The 26048-nt window shown below is 56.7% G+C and overlaps 4 protein-coding genes across 4 annotated transcripts; 3 read left to right on the plus strand and 1 right to left on the minus strand.

Moving 5' to 3' along the window:
* Positions 1-255: 255 nt before the first annotated feature.
* MYOC (myocilin) lies at positions 256-2541 on the minus strand. The gene is made up of 3 exons (XM_066324810.1): positions 1868-2541; positions 1314-1433; positions 256-1226 (listed from the first exon to the last, which is right to left on the minus strand). The coding sequence occupies exons 1-3, from the start codon at positions 2367-2369 to the stop codon at positions 442-444; spliced, it is 1407 nt and encodes a 468-aa protein (XP_066180907.1). The 5' UTR covers positions 2370-2541; the 3' UTR covers positions 256-441.
* Positions 2542-2946: 405 nt separating this feature from the next.
* On the plus strand, positions 2947-13875 carry VAMP4 (vesicle associated membrane protein 4). Its single transcript, XM_066324811.1, has 7 exons — positions 2947-3236; positions 4516-4562; positions 4865-4915; positions 11256-11356; positions 11838-11917; positions 12093-12144; positions 13162-13875. Exons 1-7 carry the CDS (start codon positions 3171-3173, stop codon positions 13188-13190), a joined length of 426 nt encoding a protein of 141 aa, XP_066180908.1. The 5' UTR covers positions 2947-3170; the 3' UTR covers positions 13191-13875.
* Positions 13876-15562: 1687 nt separating this feature from the next.
* On the plus strand, positions 15563-19896 carry ITPA (inosine triphosphatase). The gene is made up of 8 exons (XM_066324813.1): positions 15563-16447; positions 16533-16590; positions 16683-16747; positions 17310-17383; positions 18013-18044; positions 18695-18810; positions 19266-19342; positions 19609-19896. Exons 1-8 carry the CDS (start codon positions 16385-16387, stop codon positions 19727-19729), a joined length of 606 nt encoding a protein of 201 aa, XP_066180910.1. The 5' UTR covers positions 15563-16384; the 3' UTR covers positions 19730-19896.
* A 337-nt stretch (positions 19897-20233) lies between these two features.
* Positions 20234-25962, plus strand: METTL13 (methyltransferase 13, eEF1A N-terminus and K55). The gene is made up of 8 exons (XM_066324814.1): positions 20234-20470; positions 21201-21948; positions 22603-22802; positions 23333-23528; positions 23749-23892; positions 24078-24287; positions 24646-24777; positions 25219-25962. The coding sequence occupies exons 1-8, from the start codon at positions 20318-20320 to the stop codon at positions 25491-25493; spliced, it is 2058 nt and encodes a 685-aa protein (XP_066180911.1). The 5' UTR covers positions 20234-20317; the 3' UTR covers positions 25494-25962.
* The last annotated feature ends 86 nt before the right edge of the window (positions 25963-26048 follow it).

The raw sequence follows: 26048 nt of genomic DNA on the forward strand, positions 1-26048 counted from the left end.
TGGGATCTCTGCATGAGAGCTCTGCAGGGCTGGAGCCTGGAAACAACAAACCCTGACCCCACAGAGGGGATCGCTGCTCACAACTAGGGATAAACGTTTATTTTAAGGCAAGATCCTCCCGCACAGCCCTTCTACCACCTGTTCTGCCCAGCCCTCACCATGTGTGAGCCCTCCCTGCTCCAAATTCGGGGTGGCCAGGCTGGGTGCTGCTGTGACCCTGAAACTCACCGAGGCGGTCAGAGGCATTTCCCTGGCTGTGCCAGGCTCCGGAGCAGCGCTTTCTCTCTCTCTCCTGCACTTGAGCACAACGGGCTGCGGCTGGGCGGCTGCGGCCCCAGCACCACCCGGGCCGTGAGAGGCGGCGCTCCCGGCCGTGCCGGGGAAACGGGGAGGGAAGCACGAGGGTCCCGGGGGCTGAGCCGGCGCACGGCCAGCCTCGGCTCACGCCCGGGACAGGCGGACGGGGTAGGTGACCATGTTGAAGCTGTCCCAGGCGAAGAGCCGCCGCTCGGCAGGGTTGTAGTCCAGCATGCTGAGGTAGCGGAAGCGGTTCTCGAAGGGGATGCCGAGGGCCCGGCTGGTGCCCGTGGCCGTGTCGTAGGCGAAGTTGATGGTGGCGTTGGGCGCCGAGTAGCTGCTGACGGTGTAGAGGGTGCCGCAGATGAGGAAGGAGTTGGCCACCCCCCGCTTGCGGATGTTGGTCTCCCAGGTCCGACGGATCTCCAGCGTCTCGGGATCCAGCTTGGAGAGGACGATGGCTCCCCGGGCCTTGTCGGTGCTGTAGATGACCCAGAGCCCCGTCTCATCCACCGCCAGGTCGATGTCGGTGTAGCCCCCCCACGAGTAGGGGTACTGCCCGTGGTAGCCGGCGCCGGGGATCTCCTTCTCGGCCGTGATGGTCTCTCCCCGCAGGTCGTAGCGGGCCACGGAGCGGGAGCGGCGGGGCTGGAAGAAGAGCCCGCCGCGGTAGACGACGGCCCCCGTGCTCTCCAGGGGCCTCGGCAGGATGTGCACCTTGGCGGGGTAGCCCCGGGCCAGCTGCTCGGCCTCCTCGTACTGGAAGAGCTGGCGCACCTCGGTGCCCACGGTGTCCACACGCCAGGTGTTGTCCCGCGTGAAGGGCGGCACGGGCTCGGGGTCCTTCATCCACACGCCGTACTTGCCCGCGATGGAGTCCGCCCGGCCGAACACCACGGGCTCTCCCACCCACACCAGCTGGCCGCAGCCTGCTCGGGGACAGGACGGGACACGGAGGGCTCACCGCCAGCCCCCCGGCAGCAGCGGGACGTGGGGCCGGCCCGGCGTGCCCGTACCTGAGTCCTCCTTGCCCGGGCGGCCGAGCGCCGTCTCCTCCAGCAGCCGGGACACGGGAACCTCGCTCCTCTCCGACTGCAGCTCCTGGTAGCTGAGCGGCTGCGGCTCCCAGCGCGGCGCTGCAGCGGGGCCAGGCACAGCGTGAGCGGGGCTGAGCCAGCCCTCCTCACCGCCTGCCTGCTCCTGCCGCCCTCGGGGGGCTCCGTGCCGGGCTGCTGCCCCCGAAATGCCGGTGCCTCGGGCCGGAGCTCAGTGCCCCCTCCCAGCGCAGCGGGCACATCTGCGACCATTCTCTTTGGGGGAAACTCCCAATACCCAGGTTAGCACGGTACCCTCCAGCCCCGCTCTGCTGCGGGGCAGGCGATGGGCTGAAGCGGGGTGGGGAGGGAGGTTTTGGGCAATGGGCTGCTACCTCCGAGCAGGGCTGAGCCCACCAGGGTCCCCAGGAGTGGGGGGCAGCAGTGGGTGCACAGCCCGGGGGCCGCACGGGGACTCGGCCAGGGCGGAGGAGCTGGCGGCAGGGACGCACACGGGTCCCGGCCCCGGCACTTACCCTTGGCTGGGGCGCGCAGCGTGTCCCGGCCGGGGCCCTCTCTGCCGGGCGGGCAGCGGGCGGCCCGCAGCCGGGAGATCTCCTGGGCGCTGCTCTCCAGCCGCCGGCCCAGCTCCTCTTTCTCCCGCTCCAGCCGCCCCTTCTCCTCCTCCAGCTGGGACTTGGCCCGCAGCAGCTCGCCGTACGCAGCCTCCAGACGGGCGGCCGCGGCCACTTGCTGGGGGTCCCGTGCGCCCCCCGGCTCGGCTCCCCGCGGCCCCGAGCCCCCCACGCCTCGCTCCCGGCTCTCCAGCCGACTCAGGCGGGCGGCGAGGGCGGCCAGCTCGGCGCGCAGCTCGGGCACGCCGCCGGCAGCCTCGGGGCAGGCGGCCTCCACGGGGCTGGCCACCGTGAAGGAGTAGGTGCAGTGCCCCGAGCTGTCATGGGCGCGGCGGAGGAAGGCGATGTCCGCCCGGCCGCCCAGGGCCACGGAACCCCAAAGCAGCAACCAGACCCCCAGCATGGCCCCGGCGCCGCCCCTCTGAGCGCGCTGGCCACCGGCGCCCGCATTTATAGACGAAGAGGGTCGGGACGGCGAGGGGCGGGCGAGCCGGAACCTTCTGGACGCCTAGGGGGGCACCGGCGCTGCCCCGCCGCCTCCCCAGGGCCGTTGGCCGAGGCCATGTGCCAGGGCTGACACCAGAGGCCGGGCGGGCCCGGGGCCGAACCCCCCGGGGCCGATCGGGGCCGGGGCCTGACCGGAGCCCGCCGGCCCCGCCCCGCCTCCGAGCGGCCCCGCCCCGCCTCCGAGCGGCCCCGCCCCGCCTCCGAGCGGCCCCGCCCCGCCTCCGAGCGGCCCCGCCCCGCCTCCCAGCGGCCCCGCCCCGCCTCCCAGCGGCCCCGCCCCGCCTCCCAGCGGCCCCGCCCCGCCTCCCAGCGGCCCCGCCCCGCCTCCCAGCGGCCCCGCCCCGCCTCCCAGCGGCCCCGCCCCGCCTCCCAGCGGCCCCGCCCCGCCTCCCAGCGGCCCCGCCCCGCCTCCCAGCGGCCCCGCCCCGCCTCCCAGCGGCCCCGCCCACTTCCCCGTCCGTGTCTCCGCCCCCGGCCCGCCCGCCATCGGTAGCTCGGCGCTCGGCGCGGCGGGCGGAGCGCCGCGCGGTCGATGTGACGGGGGCTCTCCGGCACCGGCCATTTCCCGCCGGCCCGGCCCGGCCCGGCCCGGTGAGCGCGGGCGCGGCGGGTCCCGTCCTGGGCCTGCCGGGCGCTCCCTGCTCTCCCCTCCAGGCTTCTCCCCGCCAGGCACGGAGCCCCGCGGCAGGGACCGGCCATGCCTCCCAAATTCAAGCGGCACCTGAACGATGACGAGGTGACGGGCTCGGTGAAGAGCGAGCGGGTGAGTGGCTCTCCTGCGGGGCGCAGCGGGCGGGGGCCGAGCGTGGGCTGCCGGGCTCGGTGCCCTCCGCAGGGGTGCCTTGCCCTCGTGCTGCCGCAGCCTTCAGCCGCGGGGCCCAGCAGCCCGGAGCGCGGTGACAGCGCCGTTCGGTCAGTGAGGGGCTGTCCCAGCGGCAGCCCCGGGCCGTGTGTGTCTCGGTGAGCCTCGGTGCGGCTCTTCGGGGAACCTGTTGCGGCTCCTTCAGTCTGCGTCCATGGCCAGGAGATGCCGGTGTGCTCCGGCCTCCTGCCCTTCCGCAGGGCCTGGCAGGGACACGGCCTGGCTGGGCTGACCACGTTGGCTGAAGGACTTGAGTGAAGTCACCCTGTGCTTTACAGCTGATTTTTTCTCCTGGCACCACAGTCCCCTCACATTTCAGACTTTGAATACGGGTCCCGGCAGTTGCCAGGTTTGGACAAAGTGGATTTAACCTGCTGGGGTCAGGCTGTGCTAAATCTCACTTTAGGCTGTGGTCAGAAATGCTGCTGCAGCTCCCGACAGCTGTCAGGGAGACCAGGAGCCCGTGCTGCCAAGAGCAGATTGCTCCTCCCTTGAGAGAACCGGTGGCTGGAACTATTGCAATGGTGTTGCAGGTTTGTTTGAGTTGATTGAGCAAATGTGACAGGATGGAAATGTAGGTGAGCTTCAACATCAGACTTGCAGGTGGGAGCCCAGATCTAGAGATGGGAAAGCAGCAGCTGATGGTATCCAAGATCTGTCTGTTGGGTCCCTGGGCCCACACCTTTAGTGTGTTACTTCCCCCTCTTGATTGTCTTTGACCCTAAGCAGAAATGTTTTTGTCCTGAACATTCAGGCTTCAGTGGGATTGCAGGGTTGCTATCAAAAATCAGGTTTTGGATCCTCTCTTGCAGTGTAGTGGATTGGCAAAGGGGAGTCCTGAGGAGCCCTTTGGGGTGAAGCAGAGGAGCTGCCAGACCACTCTGCCCTCCAGCCCAAGGAAGCCAGTGTGTTCCCTTTGGGTCATCCCTCTTACACCTCTGCCATCAGATGGTGGAGAAACCACGTCCTCCAAATCCAGAGTGGATCTGATTTCCTGAGTGGGAACAGCCCAGGGTGGTTGTGGGTGACTCCGATAATTTTGAGTGCAGGGCTGGGGATTATCCCTTGAGCAGGGAGGGCCTTCCTGCAATCAGGGGATGCTGATTGCATCCTAAGAGCTGGGAATGTGTGTGTGAGGTGGTGATTGCTTATTGATGAGATGGTTTTTCTGTGTTTGCAGAGGAACCTGTTGGAGGAAGACTCAGATGAAGAGGAAGACTTTTTCTTGTGAGTTGGGATGCAGTGTCATACCTGCCTGCAGCTCTGAGACTGGGGGCTTGGGAATGAAAACCTTTCATTCCTTTGGGATGTTCTTCCAGAGCCTTGGCCTGGAGCATGAATTAATAAGAGTGACCTTTTGTAAGAGTGAGATGTCCCACGTATCCTAAGACATGGGAGGGACTGCTGGGAGGTATGAAAACAATCCTTCTTGCATAAGGCATTGGTTCTCTCCTCTGTATCTTTTGGGTCTGGTTTGAAAACATGTTTTCATTGTACCTTCTGTCCTGATTGCTCTTTTCTGCCTGCAGGAGGGGGCCTTCTGGACCCAGGTTTGGACCCAGGAATGACAAGATCAGGCAGTAAGTTGTTGTTCCTTAGTGTCACAGAGATAATAATTTATTCTGGCACTGTGAGCTCCTGCTGCTGTCTTGTCAGAGTATTTCTGTGTAGCTCATCATATGAATGTTCCTTGTGCCTGTGTTCTTCTAACTGTCCTGTCTTACCCCATGTGTCCACAGCTAAAGGAAATCTCAGTTTTGATGCAACCTGTCAAGAAATTGTGTGTTGACAGAGGCAAAGGGATAAGATTACATCGCAGTAGCTTACTGGAGTTTCTGAAGCCCTTGCTGTGTTCTGGTGGTTGCCTGTTCCATGGTTTTGTGAGGCTCTTTCTCTACAGGGTTACCCCTGAATTTTAACCTTTCCTAGCACTATTTTTTAATTCTTGAGGTTTTTTTACCTCACCCTGTAACATACTCCTTAGCGTTTCCAGAAAATGGTCAGGAACACACCAGGACCATGGGTTTTGGGCAGCATCTGCTCCTCTGGCATCTTCTTCTCCAGATAAAAACCTGATATAGGTGACCTAGAGATGAGCAGTGACTCACTGGGCTCAAAGCAGCTGGAAAACAGGAAACCATTAAAGCTGGAGGAGGAGTGGGGCAAGAAGGAAGGAGTGAACCCTCTGGATCCTTCTCCCATCGAGTCATTTCCTGGATGATGCTTGTTCAGGTCATTTTTCCTGTGAAGGATGTGGTGATGGTACTCAGTCAGAAGCGTGGGGATACTCACAGTCCCTGGTCTGTGTTGCCCTGTTTCCTTTGCTGATCTCTGTGGAGCCAGGACAGAGATCTGTGTGGACACTGCTGCCTGGGCACTGTTCAGACTGGGTCGTGTTTGCAGCCTGTGTGTGGCTCTTGGTTAGGGATCTTTTCCATGCCAGGAGGAAGCCAGCACAGCTCTGGGATGACTCATTGCCACCAGCAGCATCAGGCTGTGCTTGCCATGTTATCTCGAGCAAGAGTGAAGGGCACTTGAGTTGCACAAGAGGCAGAGGGCAGGTGGCTGCACCCTGAGTTTTCAGGGCATCTCTGTTCCCTCCAGAGTGTGAGGATGCTGTTGGTAGAGAGGAACTGCTCTTTGGAGTAAGTCAGTGTGGATAGAGCCTCCCTTCTAGGGCATGATCTGGAATGAATGAGAAAATTGAGAACTGGGTTTATGAGTGGGATTTCATCTCCACAGAAAGGAAGAGGTGAGGTAGTGTCTATCCCTTCATCCTCCTTTGCTGGACAGCACCTACAGTGTCTGCTGTGTTCCCTGTTGGTGGGAGAAAACAGGAGCTCTTCTCTTCCCACTGTCTCGGCCTGGCAGAAGGGAGCAATGGCTTAGGTACAGGAGGGCACTGCACCTCTGAAAAGGAAGAAAAGTGAAAGAAGCATTTAGTCAGGAGCTGGTGGGTCCATAGGAGTGATGTGACTAATGACTCACACATGAGGCTTGCCCATTGCTAAAGACTGCCTGGATATGATGGATGTGGCATGGAGTATGTCCCTGGAGCTGTCAAGGGGCTACATCACTGGAGCATCTAGAGCATCTGTTACAAAACAGAATTTATTTTCTACTCTCATCAGCGTTGACTGCTTTGTTTAATAAGCACTTACACCATGCAATCATCCCTTCTTGTCATGGAGATCACTATGAAGCTTCTGATCAGTTCAGCCCTTGTGCTGTAGGGATCAATGCCTGGTCTCATAGTGAGTCAGTTTCCTTTGTTTCAATAAAGAAAGGGTTGGGTGGCTGCTGAAAAACTGTAAGGAAAGGATATTTTGAGGAGGAATTTGAGCATTTGGAGAGCTGAGACATAGCTGGGCAAAGCTAGAGAGGCCATGGCAGTACTGGGCTGGAGAAACGAGGTGTGAAGATGGGCGTAAAAAGGAATTGGGTAGAGGAAAAAGTGATGGTATTATGGGAGCAAAGGTGTGGAACATGTTAAACGTGAGGGGCAAGACTGGAAAGTTTTCCTAGTTATCCTTGGCAGGAAAGGGGGATGGCTTAGGACAGGCTCGAGTTTGGCAGCAGAGACCCTCAAGGCCGGCTCAGCTGTGGAGAACACTGCAAACCTTGTAGGGGAAAGAGGTGAGTTACAGTCAGCAACAGTGACAGGAGGGAGTGTCAGTCTCCCTCAAGCTGAGCTTTGTCCTGGTGTGTCTGGAAGCTGCTTGGTTGGGGTGGACTCTCTTCTGCTAGTGGAGAGGCCACATGGGGTCCCTCTGGCTCCCTTTGAGGCCTCCCATCCCCAGGGTGGGCTGGAGCTGAAATGCAGCTTTTAAAGTGCTTTTATCCTTTTCCCCAAAGGTACAAAGAACAGGTAAAGGAAAGCTGATCTCCTTTCTCTGCCTTTGCTTTGAGGCCTTGGAAGAAGTGCTGAATGTGTGCACAAGAGCCTTTTGAAGGGAAGCTGGGATGTTCATCTTCCAGCTGGATTTCTTTTATTTGGAAAAGGAGTTTTTCATCACAGACCATCTTTTCAAAAATTCTGTTAAGATCAGCCCCTTTTCTGTACTGCTTGACTCACTTTACTGCTGATGTTTGTGCTTTCAGGGAACTGTGCCATTGGGTTCTTGTTCATGCTGCTGCTGAGGCTCAGCACAGTGCTGGGGTTCCCCAGGAGCCTCTTGGTCTCTGTGAATCCCTCATTATGCTGCTTTGAGGGGTCAGCATTCCCAGCCCCAGTGGCTCTGGCTGGCTGCAGGCCCTGAGCAGGGGGAAGGTTTGGGGAATGGTTTGAACTCCTGAGGCAGGAGCTGACTGCAGCTTCCCAGGGCCCATTGCAGTGAGCCCCAACCACAGTCCAGGCTTTCATCTGAAGGTGATACCAAGACCATGTTGACAGGTATCATTTTTGGATATTATCCTTTCAATGACTGAAAGGCTTCAGGGAGGCATAGACTGCTGTTTTCCTCCCAGCTGAGACTAAGCAGCGTCAATCCAGGGCTCTGTGGCATGGTTCAGCACTGTTAGCCCGTTGTTGGGAACAGCAGGGCTCTCTGCAGAGAGCTGGGGAGTGCTGTGCAGTGCTGGCCTCCTGCCTCTGTGCCCTCCATCTGCCTTGGCTCTCCCTCCTGTTCCCTCTTCCCTGGGTGGCTGCCACAGCCAGGGGTGTTTGGGTGTAATTTGCACCAAAATACACACTATTAATATCACTGGGGTGGAAAACTGGAGTGTGTCATGCTGGCTGCAAACAGTCAGCTTGGAGACAAGGAGCAGCCTTGGGCAGCACATCCCATGGTGTGTGCACAGGCTGTTGACAGTGTCTGGAGAATGCAGCACTGTTGTTAGCCCAGCACCTTGACCAGCCGAGGCAGGTTTTCAGTACCTAACCAAATGTGGCCAAAATGGAAAGGCTTATTCCTCCACTCTGGAACAGCAGTGCACAAGAAAAGAAGAATCTAAAGCAGACTGAGTGCCACTGGATCTTGTTGCTTTGATGGTGTTGCTTGCTGTCCTTGTTAAAAGCATCAGACTTGCGGTAATCAGTAAGAAAGAAGGTCGTGGGAGACATATTTCATGTTTTTGTCTTGCTCCTTTTCCTGGCAGGTATTTATTCCACTTTGTTTCTCTTGGAAATCTGATAGGAGTAAAGCACACGAAGCATATGTGTCAAAAGCCCATAGCTCCCCAACAGGAAATACACTTTGTATTAGAGGATTCTTTCCCCCTTGCAAAATAAAACAAGAAAGTATTTTCTTCTTGATGTGACTTGACTTCCCTACCTGTGGCATGCCAAACTAGTGGGAATTTTTGAATTCATTCTGAAGCTGCTGGGCTAATACATAGGCTTAGCATTTTTCAGCCCCCTCCTGGAGAGACAGCAGTGAAGGGTGGAAGAGAGCAGAAAGAAAGGGCTGGCTTAAGGTCTGGTTAAGGTGCTGTGTGGAGATCTGAATTTCCCTGGCTTGGCCTCATCCTTCTTGTTTTTTGTTGTTTTGTTGGGCTTTTTTCCCCAGATGACAAACCATGCTACCCAAATGCATCTGTTTTCTATGGGAGGCAACACTAACATTTGTGGGAGTTGATAAGCCTTGATTTCTTTGTGCCTCCATTCTCCATCTGTGAAATGTTTTGTTCTCCTTGGGACAGCTGACAGCTTGCCCAGGGTTTGGGCAGGTAACAAGGGCCCTTAGCATTTTGCCAGCAGCTCAAGTGAGAAGAGACAGGATGCTGAGAAGGAGCTTGGGCAGTAAGGGTTTGTGCCCCAGAGCTCTCCCTTAAATGCTAAACCACCACAGCAGCTTGAAGTTACCAGCCTGTTTTGCCTCCAACACTTTGGGGTGTCCCAGGACTGCAGCAGCACCCCTCAAGGCTCTGACCTCCGCTGGTAGGGATAAAGGTGCTGTTGAATTGCTCTGCAAGTTCCTAGTTGCACTGTAATCTTGTGTGCTCCACTTGTTAGTTGTACTGGGATAACTTGGTTACAAATCTGTTGTGGGAGGAAATCTCTCTATTTTCAAGCCAGAAAATGATTTTAGAAACATTTACATGCTGCAAATGTAGACTTCTGCGTGTGAAGCCGATGCTGGAGGCTTAGAGGTTTTGCCAAGTTGGCTCATGAGGGGTAGCAGCTGTTGGTGCTTTTCCTCTTGGCCCAAGCTGTAGCTGCACTGCTGGGACATGCTGTGCCAAGGCAGGGAAAGGCCCTGCAGGACGTGCCCCAGGGATGGGGCTGGGTGTCCTGTGTGGGGAGCACACTTGGCTCCGCAGGGCACTGCCCTGTGTCCCCTGGGCACATCCCCAGTGCCACCTTCTGAGCTTTGCCACCTGCAGCAGCTCTGCCACTCACTTGGGGCTTTGTAAAACAAACTGGATCAAAGCAGGCTCCTGGGCACGGGGCAGTTCCTGCTGAGAGGTCTTTGGGGGTTATCTGTGCCCTTCCCCTGCAGATAAGGAGCTCCTGGCAGGCAGTTCCTGTCAGCGTGGAAGGTGGGAGCTGCCACTGCATGTTGTAGGTGGGTTCAGAGAGATGCTGCTCCCACAGAGCAGAGAAGGCAGGTTCCTTTCTTACGTTGTCCTAAATAAAGCCATTTTTTACATGTGCTGCTGGAGTCCAGCATGTGCCTTATCACAGCAGTTGACTCAGAAATTGGTTTCAGAGGAGGTGCCTGGCTCTTGTAGCTCTGGAAGCCACAGTGCAGTGGTGCTGGAGAGCTCGATCTGAAAGGCTAAGATGGGAAACTCTTTTTATTTAGAGATGTGGAACTCTTTCTAGAGCTTTCTGGGGAGAAAAATGTCTTTCAATGACTATTCTCACCTGGAACAGTAAGTAAATGTGAGCAAGTGATGTGACCACTACTGCTGGTTGCAGCTGCTCCTCATCAGCACAGGTGTCTGCTTGGTGAGAGGCATGTAGCTGGTAGAAGAAGTAGGTCGGTGTGAACCTGTGTCTGGAATTAATTAATTAGATGCATGGTGAGGAGGACAGAGCCCTGTTTCTGGTTCTGCAGTGCCCCATTGACTGGCCTTGAGTCTGTCTTGGTCCCAGTTCTGTGGGCTGTGGGGGAGGATACGCTGTTTCTCTTTGGAGCTGTTTCTGTTTTGTTGCCTTCAAGATCCTGCTGTTGCCTTTGCCTTTCTGGGAACGGTATGTCTCAAACAATGTATTGTTATCCCCAGGGCCTCAAGAAAATCCTCATTTCTATCTCCAGGAAAATAAATGTGTATTAGCTCCAAAATACAAAGCAGAATGGAGCAGTACTTTTCCACTAGGAAAATTTTCCTCTCTTGCCAGTGTAGGTTCTTTTTTTTTTCTGGAGTGAATAAATGCATTTTTAATAACCCTACGGGTGTGATTTAGGCTTCTGTTCACTGAAGGCTACCCACAGAGTTGTGTAACCTGTGAGAAGATGAATTATAACTTGGTTTAGTTCATGTCAACCATTTCTTTGCTATCTTCTTGATGCCTCTGGCAGAGTGGGTTTAATTTAGCAACTCGGTTCCTGGAGGAGGGAACTGATTTAATTTCACCTCGAGTTATTGAGCAAAGGTGTGATGTGGAGTTCTGTGAAATATAGAAAAATAAGGTACATTTTTTATACTCCTTCTTTCCCCTTTGTGAGCTCTTCTGTAGCAGAGGTGCCCACCAACAGCAGTCAGTGCCTTTTCCTACTGCATTTGTGTGTTAAAGGTGTTCCTACTTGTGCTGACTTTCCAGTGCTCTCTCTGAGCCCCTTGTGTTCCCTTGCCCTTCCTGGGCTTGCTGGAGATCACCCCATGCAATGCCATGCCTCTGCCTTTCTCTGCATCCCATCAGCCTCTTTCCACTGTTGTGCCCTTTCATTTTTATGGGTGAGCTCTCAGATCCCGCCAGGCTGGGCAGCTCTGGTGCTCCCTTCAGCCTCTCATGCTGCCTTTGCCCTGCGCCAGTGTCCAGAACCAGGTGGATGAAGTCATCGATGTCATGCAGGAGAACATCACCAAGGTGATCGAAAGGGGCGAGCGGCTGGACGACCTGCAGGATAAATCAGGTGTGATGTCAAACACAGCTCTGCTGGGCCAGGTTAACCTGGGGCAGTTCTCAAAGTGCCTAATGTCAGACCTGGGCTTACATTTCTGTCCTTCCTGAGCCTTGGGCTGTAGATCTGACTTTCTGCTGACTCTCTCTCCACCTTTACCTGCTGCTTTGTGCAGAGTCATTTGTTTGGAGATGTCTGGGTGCTGGGATGTAGTTGATCCTTCAGGCAAAGATAGATTGGTCTGTCTTCTGGCACTGTCCACTGGCTCGCAAAACAAGTTGCTGGCCTCAGAGAGCAGCCAGTACAGAGGGAGCACAGTGGGACTTGTCTGTGTGCTCTGGTGAAGGGCGTCACATTGACCCTGCTGTGGCTTTGGTGAATCATGCTGTGGTCGGGTCTTCTGTTGCATAGAATTCCCTGGGGTTAGAACAGGTGAGTGGGTGTTCTGGCAGTGTGTGCACCACTGAACTGACTCTCTTCTTTCCTTTAACAGACAGTTTATCAGACAATGCAGCAGCTTTCAGCAAAAGAGCCAAGCATCTCCGGAGACAGATGTGGTGGCGAGACTGTAAGGTGAGCAAGAGGCAGGAACAGGCAAGGCTGGGGTTGTGGAAGGGTGATGACCTGCCTGTCCTTGGGAGGAGGTGCAGAAGCTCTGCTTCCTATCTGAAAACATGCTGGGAGGCAAAGGCCTCCTTTCAGGTGGAAGCAGCTGCCTGTGTAAGGTGTCTGTGTGCTCCTCTTGCAGATGAAGGCGATCATAGCAATGGTGGTGGTCATTCTCCTGCTCGTGATCATCGGTGAGTAGCTCCACACGACCCCAGCTGTGCCGGCCATGGGCATTTTGGTGGCACTCCAGGCTGTGAGTGACATCGTGGTGCTGTTGTCCCTGAGGGACAGCACCTGAGTCACTCCATGGGCTCCACTCTGCCTTAAGTCACCATAAGGGGAGCCTGCTGAGCATTCTGTGCTCCTCTCCTGCAAGGCTGAAGGGTGCACGCAGAGGAGCAGGTCTTGCTGACTGTGAGCAAAGAGAGCCATCAGTGCCCTGCCAGCGTTGTACTGACCCATGGCTGGCACTGACTAGTCCCAAGCTGCGTGGGAGTATGTCAAAAGTTTCAGGCTAGAACAGTGTTTTCCAGAAACATCTCTAGGTGTAACAGGCACCTTGCAATGAGTCTGCTGTGAACAAATGCTCTTCCCCAAAGTTGATGTGCTGCCTTATTTCCATCAAGTAGCTGTTGTGACTTTGCCATTGGTCCCTTCCCATGCTCTCTGCCTTTCCTGGAGCTCCTCAGAGCAGAGATGTCACTGCTTTTCCTACCAAACAGCTCATATTGACCATAGCAAGTTTCTTTCAGGCAGGAATAACTGATCCCTCTGCCTGCAGAATGACATGTTCCAGGGATCCAGGCAGCCCAGCATGGCAGTGCAGCTCTTCTGTGTCACTGGCTCTTGAGGGTTTTCCTCCCACTGAAGTGTCCAGGGGCAGCTCTGTAACTGTTCTTGTTCCTTCAGCAAAGCCCCTGTGGCCTGTTGTCCTTCTAACACACAGCCTGCAGTGAGAGAGGCAAAGCTGGCAGCAGGGTTGAGAGAGAGACTGATGGAAAATCCCATCTGGTTTAGTTTTGGGAAGCTGGAAGGAGATGAAGGTAGCAGGATATGTTGTCTAGCATGTGTGCAGACAGCAGATTGCTTCAGCTTGGGGCTGGGAACACACTTCTGCTCACAGCTGCTGCGTGTTTGTCACTGCAAAAATGGGGGACTCCCTGGCAGGGATGGTGTGTGGTGAGAGCTTCTTTCTTTGTGTTTTGCAGTCCCCATAGTCCTGAAGTACCGTTCCTGACAGGGCAGCTGGAGGCTTCGCTGGAGCTGCCTCTGGGATAACCAAACTGCTGTGTAATTTAAGTGAGATATCTGTATATAGCTTGGAAGCTGTTTTTTCTCCTGGAAGCAGGAGGTGGTGGCAAGCAGCCAGTTCTGAGGGAGTGTTTTAAGAACTACCAAACAACCCTTTTCCAGTCAAGTACCTGTTCCTGCTGTCAGACTTTGTTTTTTTTTTATATATAACACAAGATTCAGATCCCAAACTGCTCGTTTTGTAGAATTCTGGGTCTCTGGTTTGGAGCTGGCTACTTGCCCCTATGGTCTATCTGTATATATGGTTGAGTTGTAATATTAATAACTATAATAATAATAATAATAATATGGTTTGAGCAGCTCCCTGCTGCCTGCTTTGGAAGGCAGAGGGGGCTCTGTCTTTGAATCAGAGAAAAGGAGGGGATAGAAGTCTAAAAGGAAATATACCAATATATTATAGGGAACTGATTCTTTGGAGGACAACTGTAAGGGTGTTGTTTTTCTCTTGTTCAAAAAAGAAAAAAGAACAAAAAGAGAGAAAAAGTGAAATTAGGTTTTACAATCCAGAAGATTTTCTGGTCCTGCCATGGGAATGCACAAGCTCAGTGTTTTCAGTATTGCTGCTTACAGCTGTGACTAAAAACATTCCAGTAAACCTATTTTTGACTGTACATGTGGAGTTTTTGCATGTCTTCATAAGGTTTTGGAGGATATTCAGGGCTCTCTGAGGCTGGGAGTCCCTGTTTGTGCGTTCTTAACCAAAAGTAAGAAATGTGTGTAAAACCCAGCAATCAGCATTATTATATAAAGACACAACTGGAGAACAATTCTCCTGACACCCATCCACAGTGAACAAGCCCAGTTCATATTCAGAGCCCTTCACCATGATGTGGTGACTGTGTCCTGAATGGCAGGGGATTTTGCTTCCTTGTGATCCAGTGGGGTGGGGATTATTCCCAGACATGGGCACTGGGGAGCTGTAGGGACCCCTGTGCTGGAATGAACAGGAACTGAGCTCCTCTATCCCTGGGTGGGATTGTGGTGCTTTGGCTGTTTCCAGCCTTGGTCTCAAGTGCTGGTGGCATTTCTGTCAGCCCTTTATCTTGGGGAGCCTTCTCCTTTCCAGCCCTGAGCCTGGCACTTTAACTGAGCCAAGCTCCTCTGGTTCTCCTTTTGGTCTTTCCTGATGAGAGAAGTGTTGTCTTGCTAAGCACGTGTTTGAGATAATTCTGGAGAGGGGAAATGGTGCCTCAGAGAATTTCCAGTGCCATGTCCCAACTTCTCTTCTGCCCTGCCCCAGGACGTTGCACAGTTTCCACCTGAGGGCTGCCCCATGCAGAGAAGGGGATTAGGAGTGAGCACAGCAGGCTGGAGGATTGGATGTGACTACAAGCTCCCTTGCCCAGCTGGAATATGAACAGGGCTTTCCCCCTCTGCGAGACCTGATCTCTCCAGGCAGGAATCAGGAAGGCAAGCTGGGGTTTTCCTCCTGAAGTATAGGCTGTTTTTAACATCACACACTCAGTGGAAGGGACAAAAGTCATCCTGCCTGTGCCTTTGGCTACTCTCTGCCTGCAAGGGATCACGAAGATGGATGCAGAGGGATTGTGTCTGTCTCCAGGGGGGCTGCAGATCTCGCTGAGCTGTTTGGCACCATGTCCTGCCAACTGCAAAGTGAGTTAATTCACTCCTGCTGCTGCAGAGCCCTGCCAGTGCCTCTGCCTTTCTCCTTCAGCCCAGCCTTGCCTTTGCTGCTGCTGCTGCCACCCACAGCAGGACTTTGGTGCCACAGGAATCCTGCTCAGAAACATCACAGGAATAGAATTTGCTAAGCAAGTTTTATAGATATTCCCCTCCCACACACAAGGCTGGAAAGACCATTAGAAATGTCTATCTGCTCTTGGGGTAGTACAGGTACAGAGCAGTCCTCCACTTACTCCTTTGGTATTGTGGTTTCATATTGCAGCCTGTGCTGGCCCACCCTGGACTGGTGGCAGAGAGATCTGCAGTCAGCAGAAAGGGGTGTTGTTTCCAGCACTGTCTGCATGCTTGGGGATTGATTTTCACTTAGATGTTATGAAGGAGATTCTACAACAAAAACAACTCCCTCAACCCAAGCTTTGGGTCTGTTTTACCCATTCCTGCATTGTGCAGAGGACAGACCATTAGCTGCTGTTTTCCTCGTGGTTTCTTTTGCACAGGGAATGGCATCTTCTGGCGAAAGCAGCGCATTCCTCCTGCCGGGATTGCTGTTGTGAGGCTGTTGTGGTGTGACCCCGCGTCCCCATGCCTGAGGGAAGGGGGGCTGCAGGGATGTGACACAGGTGCGGAGAGGCCTCCTGGCTGCGGCAGCTGGGCAGCCCCGGGGAAAGAAGTGCCTCCCGAGGAGTCCCCTTGCAAAGCAGGAGCTTTGGCAGGGTCTGGCAATGAGGAGGGGCCTGGGGACACAGTGGGAGAGCTGGGACTCTGCTGCTGCTCCTTCCCAGGGCCCTGCTCCCCACAGTCTGCAGGGCTCCACAGCGGCCCCAGCGACAGAAGTCTTGACTCGAGGCCTGGAGGTTTTGCTATAGCCACCAGCCGCTCCTGCATTTACCTGAGATGCGGGGCAGGGAAAGCTTCCACAACCCAAGCCATGAGGGCACTGCCCTGAGGTGCTAGAATTGGGTGTTGATGAGTTCTAGGTTCTAGTCACTCGGTGCTGGGGCTGTCCTGAGCACAGACGTTCCCAAGGGACAGCTGTGGCTGGGAGGCGCCACCAGCAGCAAACCAACAAGGACGGAACTTGATCGCTCCGACACAGGAAACCTGATGACAGAAAGCGCAGAGACGCGCCAGAGGCCGGAGGCTGAACAACAGCGGAGCTTGGAACACATTCCCCTTCCCGCTTCCCCAACTACATCTGATTCTACTTCAGGAAAAACAGCGCGGGCTCCAGAGGCCGGGGCCGTAAACAAGGGCCGGAGCCGTGAGGGGAGCGGGTTGCCATGACGACCGACCCCGCCCTCCGCGCGCCCGCCGCGGGCCGGCAGTTCCCGCCTCTCTGGCGCGGGCGGATGTGCCCCCCATTGGCTGGGCGCTGCGGGGCGGGCGCGCTCCCCATTGGTCGAGCCCCTCGGGGAGCGGCGGCGGCGCGGGCGCTGATTGGCGCCCGGGCGCGCAGGGGCGGTGCGGGCGGGCAGCATGGCGGCGCCGGTGCGGCGGAGCGTCGTGTTCGTGACGGGCAACGCCAAGAAACTGGAGGAGGTGAGGGCGGCGGGAGCGGGGCCTGGCGACAGGGTTTGCATCTGTCCTTCCTTCCCTCCATTTTCACTCCCTTCTCCCTGCGCAGGTCACGCAGATCCTCGGGGACTCCTCTCCCTACACGCTGGTGGCGAAGAAAATCGACCGTAAGTTGTTGGCAGGGCGTGGCGGGATGCGGCGACTCGTACCGTCCAGTCCCGGCCGTGTCCTCAGCACCGCTCCATCCCTGTGTCCGCAGTGCCCGAGTACCAGGGGGAGCCAGACGAGATCTCGGTGCAGAAGTGCCGCGAAGCTGCCCGGCAGGTCACTCGCTGTTTCCTCTTTCCCGGCGGGATGGGTGTGGAGGGACCCCAGACAGGGACATTGAAGCATTCAAACTGGCCCGACCTGGCCTTGCTGCTCTCCCGTCGCCTGGCTGTTCTGGTTGATGCTGTGTCCCTCCAGCAGCAGGAGGTCACAGAAGCTCCTTCAGTCCAGTCCCGGTGGTGGCAGGACAAAGAGTTTTATGTCTGCTGAACATTCCAGAGCTGTCTCTGAGATGGATGTCTTGAAAGAACTAAGTGAGGGCTGAGACTGGAGAAAAATGCAGGCATGCCTCTGGAACACAGTCTTTCCCTCTCCTTGTCCTCCAGGATGGCAGGGAGTGTTCATCTCTGCTCCTTTTCCTCCATATGAAACCTTTCCTGCTGTTCTTCAGCTGCTCTGGCCTGCGTGGAGAGGGTTTGGGTTTGATCGTGTCTGTCTGGTGTGTGTTGCTTTTGAGGTCAAGTGGAAACATGAGGATGGGATAAAGCAAGGGAATGAGCTTGAAGACAGTGCCTTCTTGTAGGTCTGATGTTCTCTTTCTCTTGGGCTGTCACTGTAGGTTCAGGGACCTGTTATAGTAGAAGACACCTGCTTGTGCTTCAATGCCCTGGGGGGCCTTCCAGGACCCTACATGTAAGTAGGAGGAAGCTGTTTCTCCTTTCATGTGCCGGGATTAGGAGCACAGGCTGGCAGTGTGGGCTCCACATTCCACGAGCAGTGGGGTCAGGGAGGTGAGTGCTGCTCTGTACCCTGCTCTTCAATCTGCACCCCAGGGGCTGGGCTGAACTCCTTGAGCCCTGCTGTAAGTCACGGAGCAGGAATGGAGAGACAGACCTGGGTTGTTGGCTCTGGTTTCCAATCTGTGGTGCCTGTTCTGGCAGCTTGGGAACCTGTCCAAAGAGCAGGCTCTGTGCAATAGAGGCACCAAGCCTTTCAGCAGGACTCTGGCATGAGTGTCTCATAGGGACAGCTTTAATCCATAAGATAACAAAGTTATTACGTATTTATACGGACCCTAGGATGCAGTAAATTAAATACCCCACTGCTGTTTTCACTGGTCCCCTTCAGCTTCAGAGATACGTCTGTACTTCCTGGTAAATAGTCCCGAATGAGTAATAATAACAGCAAAAATAACAGTAAAAATAACAGCACATTGAGAGGGGTTTATAGGCCTGTGAAAATGTAAGCACCAATGTCACAAGGATGCCTGTTTCTGAGAGATAATAGCAAAAATTGATCTTCTCTCTTTCCTTCCTTTTCAGAAAATGGTTCCTGGAGAAACTCAAGCCAGAAGGTACTGCCCTCATGTTATAGCTCTGTGTGTAACCCATTCCTTTGCCCCTGAAGTGTCTCCCTGTCCATGCTGGGGGAACCAACAGGTTCCTCGAGCCTGTTCTGTGCCCTCCTTTGTGGGATGTTGTTTTTTTCAGTAATTTCATCCCTGGATTCCCAGAGTCCTGCCTCTGTAAGCTAGTGGCAGGGCTTGTGGGAGCATCTTGTTTGTCCTTAGTGTAAGACCTGCAAGACCTCCTGCTCCCTGTGTCTTCAGGGCAAGCCCCTCTCCACTCATGCTCCCTTCCCCTGCTATGCCTTGATCCCACAGTTCAGAGTATGACTGCAAATCCTGTGCTGGTCTCATTAACATGAGCATTAATCATGTTCCAGCACCAGGGGCTTTAGTCCTCCTTGGTGCTGCGTAGACATATGCTGGGTTCCTTCCTCTCCCAAATTCATAGCAGGGCTCTGGAGCTCACACTGTGAGATGACATCTGAGGCTCTGGCTTCAGTCACAGCACAGATCCTGCCAAGAACATCCTGGTGCCTGAGCTTTGTCACTTCCTGTGGTGTTTGGGAATGTGGAACACTCCATCCCTCCGTGCCTGGGTGTGTGTGCTGCAGCGCCAGGGAGCAGCAGTAACCCCAGGTCCCTTCTGTGTCCCTCAGGCCTGTACAAGCTGCTGGCTGGCTTTGAGGACAAGTCTGCCTACGCGCTCTGCACCTTCGCCTTCAGCAGCGGGAATCCGGAGGAGCCAGTGAGGCTCTTCAAGGGCCAGACCCATGTAGGTGCTGTGCTGGGGGAGGAGGGCTCTGCTGGGAGCTCCACTGCCTCTGCTGAGGACAGTTTTGGTGGCCTCTGGGTCACTGAATGCTGGGAACAGGCTTGGGGAGAGCGCAGCTGGTGGGAGGTGTGTGCTGAGGGTGCGGCCCTTTGTTCAGTGGTGCTTACTGAACTCTGCATTCCTCAGCCCCCCCGTCTCCCTCTGACAGGGCTGTATTCAGGGACAGTTCTTAGCTCTGTTACTTGGAGAGGTCAAAGCACTGTGAACATAGGGCAGGGTGAGTTTTGAGCTGCTAATTTTGGTCACATCCTGGGGAGGAGCTGGGGAGGGGGACAGTGCCCTGCAGAGCCCGTGGTGGCTGCAGTGTGAGCTATGGCTGCGTGTCTCTGTGTTTGAAATGTAACTGCAAGGGAAGTGCAGTCTTTAAGGGGCTTTTTTGTGTTTTCTCATGGCAGGGAGTGATAGTGGAGCCTAGAGGCCCTCGGGATTTTGGCTGGGATCCCTGCTTTCAGCCGGATGGCTACAACCAGACGTAAGTGGTGTTTTAACTACAGCTCTCTATGTAAGACAAACCTTGGCCAAGGGTGTCTGGAGGAACTTGCTTGTGAGGAAGGGCATCAAGGAGAAATGTCCTCCTGGATCAGAACACGGTGGGTGATGGGAAACCCCTGGATCAGGGGTTGTGTCACTACTTGGCCCTGCTGAGCCAAGCAGGGAGGCAGAGGGGGAGCTCTCAGTGCTCGAGGGATGTGCTGTAGCGTCTCTGCTGCTGACACTTGTGCTTTCTGTCCCCTGCAGCTACGCTGAAATGCCCAAGGCAGTGAAGAATTCCATCTCACACCGGTACAGGGCGCTGAGCGAGCTCTCAGCCTTCTTTCTTCAGAGTGACTCGACAGAGCCCCGCCCCGCTCCCAGCTAGTGAGCTGTGGGGTCTCACAAGCACGCAGAATTACTGGGGTCAGAAAGGACCTCTGGAGATCACCGAGTCCAACCCCCTGCCAAGGCAGGTGCTGTGCGTGTCACACGCAGCCCTGGCAGAGACTCCGTCCGCTGCGGGATGCCATTAAAGCTGCTCCTTTGAACCCACCGCTGCCTCGTTCTGCGCTCTTTTTGTTGCTTCAGTAGTGCCGCAGAGCGCAGCGGGTGTGAGCTGTTAAAGCTGCGCGGTTGTGATTCGGGGGCGGCTGAAGGCACCGGAGCCGGGACCGGGACCGGGCGGGGGCGCGCCGGGGCCGCTGCGCCCTCCCGTTGCGCGGGGGCGCGCTGAGCCGCCGGCCAATGGGGAGCGGCCCGGGCGGAGGCAGCCAATGGGGAGCGGCCCGGGCCGAGGCAGCCAATGGGGAGCGGCCCGGGCCGAGGCAGCCAATGGGGAGCGGCCCGGGCCGAGGCAGCCAATGGGCGGCGGGCGCTCCGCCCCGCGCAGCCGGAAGCGGTCAGCGCGGGGGCCACGTGGGGCCGCGGCGGGAGCGGGCGCGCTGCGCCTGATCGTGTAGCCGCTGTCCCGGCCATGGAGCTGCTGCCCCGCAGCCCCGCCGAGTTCGGCTCCGCACGCTACTGGGATCGCTTCTTCCGCCAGCGCGGGCAGCGCCCCTTCGAGTGGTACGGGGCCTTCTCGGAGCTTTGCCCCGTTCTGCACAAGTATGTGCGGCCCCGCGACAAGGTGAGCCCCGGCTCGTACCCAGTGGTGTGTCCCCTCCGGGCTCCTCCTGGACGGCGGGTTCTGAGGTTGTTTTGCCTGGAGAAGAGGAGGCTCAGGAGTGACCTTACCGCTCCCTACAACTCCCTGAATGGAGGTTGTAGCCAGCTGGGGGTCGGCTTCATCTCCCAGGCAACCAGCAACAGGATGGAAGGACGTAGACTTACGCTGCTCAGGGAAGGTTTAGGGTGGACATTCGGAGAATGATTTTCTTCAGAAAAAAGGCGCTTAGACATTGGAGTGGACTGCCTAGAGAGAGGTGGTAGAGTCATCACCTGGAGGTGTTTAAGGAAACATACCACTCAGTGCCGTGGTCTGCTTGGTCAGAGCTTAAACTCCATGTTCTCAGAGGTCTTTTCCAATCTAGGTGGTTCTGTGTGCGAGATCTGATACAGACGATGTGAAGCCTCCAGAGTGCCTTAGCAAGAGGACAGGAGGCCTGGGTGGCCCTGGTCTGGGGAGCTCTGGGGGTTAAAACACCGGGGTCATTCTCAAAAAAACATGCAGCAGATGCATCTGCCCATGGGACTCTTCTCTGTGGACATGTTATCTTAGGCCATGAAGAGCGAGTTTGCAGGCCCTGAGGGTGTGGTTTTCACAGAGGGCTCCTAGACGGGTATGGTATTTGCTCCTAAACTCGGGGGGTATTTCCAGGGTGTTCTCACCACCACACTGCTCTCGTGCCGCTGCCCAGGTTCTCGTGGTGGGCTGTGGGAACTCGGAGCTGAGCGAGCAGATGTACGACGTGGGCATGTGCGAGGACATCATCAACATCGACATCAGCGACGCCGTGATCCGCCAGATGCGGGAGCGCAGCGCCAGCACCAGGCCACAGATGAGCTACCTGCAGATGGACATGCTCCAGATGGACTTCCCTGATGCCCACTTCCAAGTGGTCCTAGACAAAGGCACGCTGGATGCCCTCCTGACCGACGAAGAGGAGGCAACTTTAGCCAAGGTGGACCGGATGTTTGCTGAGATCAGCCGGGTTCTGCAGGTAGGAGGGCGCTACCTCTGTGTCTCCTTGGCTCAAGCCCACGTGCTGAAGAAAGCCGTGGAATACTTCTCCCAGGAAGGCTGGGTCGTGCGTATCCACCAGGTGGCCAGCAGTGGGGACAAGCAGCAGTTTGTTCTACCCGTCTTCGTGTATGTCATGACAAAGTTCAGGAAGATCCCTGGCTCTGCAGCACAGATCCTGGAGATCTGCCCTGAGGAGCAGGACAAGCCGATGCGGGTGCAGAGCGTGGAGCAGCTGGTGGCAGCGGTGAAGGACAGGCAGCATTATGCCCTGCTCTGCAGCCAGATAAGCAAAACCCCCTGCAGGGAACAGGTTTCCTTGGATCTCTGTGACAAAGAGAGCGGGAAGCCTCGCTACACACTGCACGTGGTTGACAGCCCTTCGGTGAAACCTTCCCGGGACAATCATTTTGCCATCTTCATCAGTGAGTACAGCCTGTCCAGCTGCAAGTCAGGTGGTTGGCCTGGCCAGGAGCTGCAAAATGGCCAGCCATTCAGGGCCTGTTGAATTTGAGGTTGAAGAGAGAAATAACACACCTGTGTGGGGTCAGGCTGATGTTTTAGTTTGGCTTTGCAGTAGGATATGTGCTTGCGTGGTGGTGCAAGCAGAGATCTGACACAGAGCTTGTTGGGCAGAGGGACACTGCCTGCCCCGCCTCCAAGGTGGCGATTCCTGCCTGGATGCTGGTGACAGCCAAGTTAGCACCTTGCAGTGAAGGCATCGCTGCTCTCTGGGTGTCTGTCCTGGCTTGCAGGGGCCAGACTGCTGGGGCTGCACTCACAGAGATGTGTGGGCCTCTGCCAGCAGCACCATTCCCTCCCTGCATGCCTGCAAAGCTGGGGCTTAGCACAGCCTGGAGACAGGTCAGGAGCCTGTTGGACACCCCCTTCTAACGAGATGTGGCTTTTCCAGCTTCTTGCATGAGCCTGCCCAAAACAGGGGAGATCCTGGCTCTCTTGATGGTTGCAGTGCACAGCTCTAGCCAAGCAGTGGTACCTCCCTTAAATGTCTTGCCATTCCCTTTGGCTCTTCTGTTGGAGGCTGGAGCAGCCCAGGCTGATGGCAGCCCCCTCTGCAGTCCCACAGGGCAGAGAAACCGAGTGGCTCTTTGGGACAGAGGAAGGGCGGAGGCAGCTGGCGGCCAGCGCGGGCTTCGGGCGCCTGCTCACGGTGGCCCTGCACAGGGAGCAGCACTACGAGGGCATGGCTGGCATCCAGGCAGAGCTCTCGGGGAAGGTGATGGAGCTGGCCCCGCCGGGCCTCCCTGCCCGGCAGCAGGTGAGCCCCCACTGCCCCTGGCTGGCCTTCCCAGAGCAGAGCCAGGCTGGCTCTCTGCCAGCAGGGAAACCCTCTGCTCCAACGGAGACCAAGCTGCGAGGTGCAGCTTCGCTTGAGTTTCCCTCCAGCTGCCTGCCTGTGCCTGGAGGCAGGATTTGACATTCTAGTGTGGTAGGATTCAGTATGAAGTCCTTGCCCTCCAAAACACAGCATCCCAAGAAAAGCAGAGATCCAGAAACTCTGAAAGCATGCAGCCCCTGTCTTAATCCTGGCTTTAACTTTTTTTCCCTCTGTCTTCTCCCTCCTGCCTCAACTCCACACATCTGAGCTCTTGCAAAATACCTTGCTGTGTTTGTTCCCTGCATTCAGAGGGAATTTTTTGCAGATCCCCAGCTCTCCTGTGGCATCCCACTGCTCCTCTATTGCGTCTGCTTCATCTTGGCTCTGTAGCCATAGTCAGGACAGTGGGAATGCCAAGCTCCCCTCCTGTAGCCTTTCCTCCTTCTCAGCAGCCCGTGTTGTCCCTGCAGGTGCCCTTCCTGTCTGTGGGAGGGGACATCGGGGTGCGGGCGGTGCGGCACTGCGGCAGCAGCCCCCTGAGCGGGGAGTTCGTCGTGGAGGACGTGAAGGGAGATGGCACCTGCTACTTCCGCCGCCTCATCTTCCTCCAAAACAGGAACGTGGTGCAGTCAGAGGCTCGGCTCTTGGCTCCCACACCTCTCCCAGGTACATGGAACAGGGGTCAAGGCTGATTTTTTGGGGTGACAGAGAGTGAGAGCAATACAGAGAAAAGGTAGAAGTCGTGGTGGGACCTACCTGTCTTGTCCCAGAGCAGCCCTGGGAGTGTTTTTACACTGTGAGTGGAACAGAGCTAGAGGTGGCTGGTCCCTAGAAAGCACCTCCATCTCCCTCCTTACCTTACTGGCTGGTGTCTCCTGTTGTTCAGGCCAGAAGAAGCGGAGGAAGGACAAGAAGAAAGCCAGCCCCACTGAGCCACCTGGAGCCATCGACAAGAGCTACCTGTGCTGTGAGCACCACAAGGCCATGGTTGCGGGGCTCTGCCTGCTGGGGGGCCCCGACGCCCTCCCAGGTGACGAGGCTGGCAGTGGGAGGCTGTGCTGGGGGCAGGTGTCCCCATGCCACAGCCCCTTGGGGAAAGGCTCTTTTGGCCAAGGTGCCCCGTGCACCCTTCCCAAAGCGGTTTGGGGACGGTGGGTGGGACAAGCAGTGAGATTACGGCGTCCTGGTGGCTCACTGGCTGCTCTCGGTTGGCAGGAGAGCTGACAGTGCTGGTGGTGGGGCTCGGCGGGGGCAGCCTGCCCCTCTTCGTCCATGATTACTTCTCACAGGCCCACGTGGCTGTGGTGGAGATCGACCCCTCCATGCTGGAAGTGGCCACGCACTGGTTCGGTTTCTCCCAGGGTGACAGGATGCAAGTGCACGTCTCCGATGGCCTGGACTATGTGGCCAAGCTGGCAGCTGAAGGTACCACCTCACAGAGCATTTCAGGGGCCCCACTGAGCCCAGGGGGTGCCACACTGGGTAGCGGGGTCCTGGGCTGTTGTCACCACCTGCTTCCTCTTCCTTCCCATCTCCTGCCATGTGTCACCGTCTCCAGCCTCACCAGGTCTCTGCAGCTCACAGCCTGTCCTTGCCAAGCTGTGTAGAGGACCTGAGATTTGTTGCCTCCCCCAGCACCAAGGGCTTTTAAGAGAAGCCCCAGTAGAGAAGATGCCCATAACGTGGCAGAAGGGATGTTTTGACCATCTCATCTTTGGCCTTCTCATGTGTGTAGCTCACCTCTGTCACATAGGATAATGACTGTCTGTGCTTCGTCCTGCAGCACCAGCCCAGTATGATGCTGTCATGTTTGATGTGGACAGCAAAGACCTCACGGTGGGGATGAGCTGCCCACCCCCAGCCTTTGTGGAAAAGCCCTTTCTGCAGAAAGTTAAAACCATCCTCAAGCCAGAAGGTAGGAGGGGAGATCTGGCCATGTCCCCGTGTCCAGGCTGGCCGGTTCTGTGGGGAGTTGGGGCTGTGCCGCCGTTTCTCATCCTGGAGAATAGTGTCCACAGCCAGGATTGCTGCATGGCATCCCCTTCTCCTGGTGGGTCCTGTGTCTGGCTGTTTCAGTGGGCACTGTGACAGCAGGATGGGTGGGTGGCCTGGCTCGGGCAGGCTGAGACATCCCGGGGGCCAGCAGAGTTTTCTGGAAGCAGAAGGTGTAGGTGGTACCTGAGAACAGATCTTGCCGCCACCCACGACCCACGTGGCAGCAGGGATGAGGAGCGGGGCCGGGGGCACCGGGGGGATGTGGCTGAGGGAGACACTTTCCCCGGGGTGGCACAGGGTGCAGCGAGCAGGCTGGGGCGTGCAGGCTGCTCTGAACCCTCTCCCTCTCGCCCTGCCACAGGAGTCTTCGTGCTCAACCTGGTGTGCCGCGACGCCCGGCTCAAGGAGTCCGTGCTGGCCGCCCTCAGGGACGTCTTCCCGCTGCTCTACGCGCGCCGCATCCAGGGGGAGGTGAACGAGATCCTGTTGTGCCAGCCGGGCCCCGCGGGCCGGCGCGACCCCGCAGAGCTGGGGGCACGGGCACGGGCGCTGGAGGGGGCCCTGCGACGGCCGGGGCGGCCCTGGGACAGCTCCTACAGGCTGGCAGACATGCTGCAGGCCGTCCACATCCTCTGAGGGGCTCTGCTGCTGCTCTGACACACTGCTGCTCCTCCTCTGCGGGCTGTGGCTCCACAACAGGGTGCCCGTGGCTGGCATTGCCGCCCAGTGCTGGCCTGGGCCTGCGGGAAGGATGGGACTGGCACAGGAAGGTGCTTCCTGCAGTGTGGCTCCTGAGGAAGGAGGCCAGCACCATGGAGGGCTGTACAGTTCAAGGGGCAGCCTTCAGGGGTGAGGAAGGTGCTGTGGGACTGGCAGGACTGTGGGTTTGGGTCTGTCCTCGTTGCTTTCCCACTTTGGGAAGAACATCTCTCCGACTCTCCTTCCCCTTTGGCACAGCTCCTTGCATTCTGATGGTGCCTCTCCCTGTGTCTCCAGCATTCCTGGTGTCTCTGCAGAGCCCCAGGCCTGCTCCGAGCCTGCTTGTGGATGATGTGTGTGGGTGGGCTGGAAGCTGTGAGAATAAAATGCTCGGGGGTGCTCTGAGGCCTGTAGTGCTTTGTTAAGGCTTATTTCTGAAGCATCCCACACTCCTGGGAAACCTACGGTCACCTCTGCGCTTCAAAGGCATGT

This window comes from Sylvia atricapilla, chromosome 9 (assembly GCF_009819655.1).
Source record: "Sylvia atricapilla isolate bSylAtr1 chromosome 9, bSylAtr1.pri, whole genome shotgun sequence".
NCBI lineage: Eukaryota > Metazoa > Chordata > Aves > Passeriformes > Sylviidae > Sylvia > Sylvia atricapilla.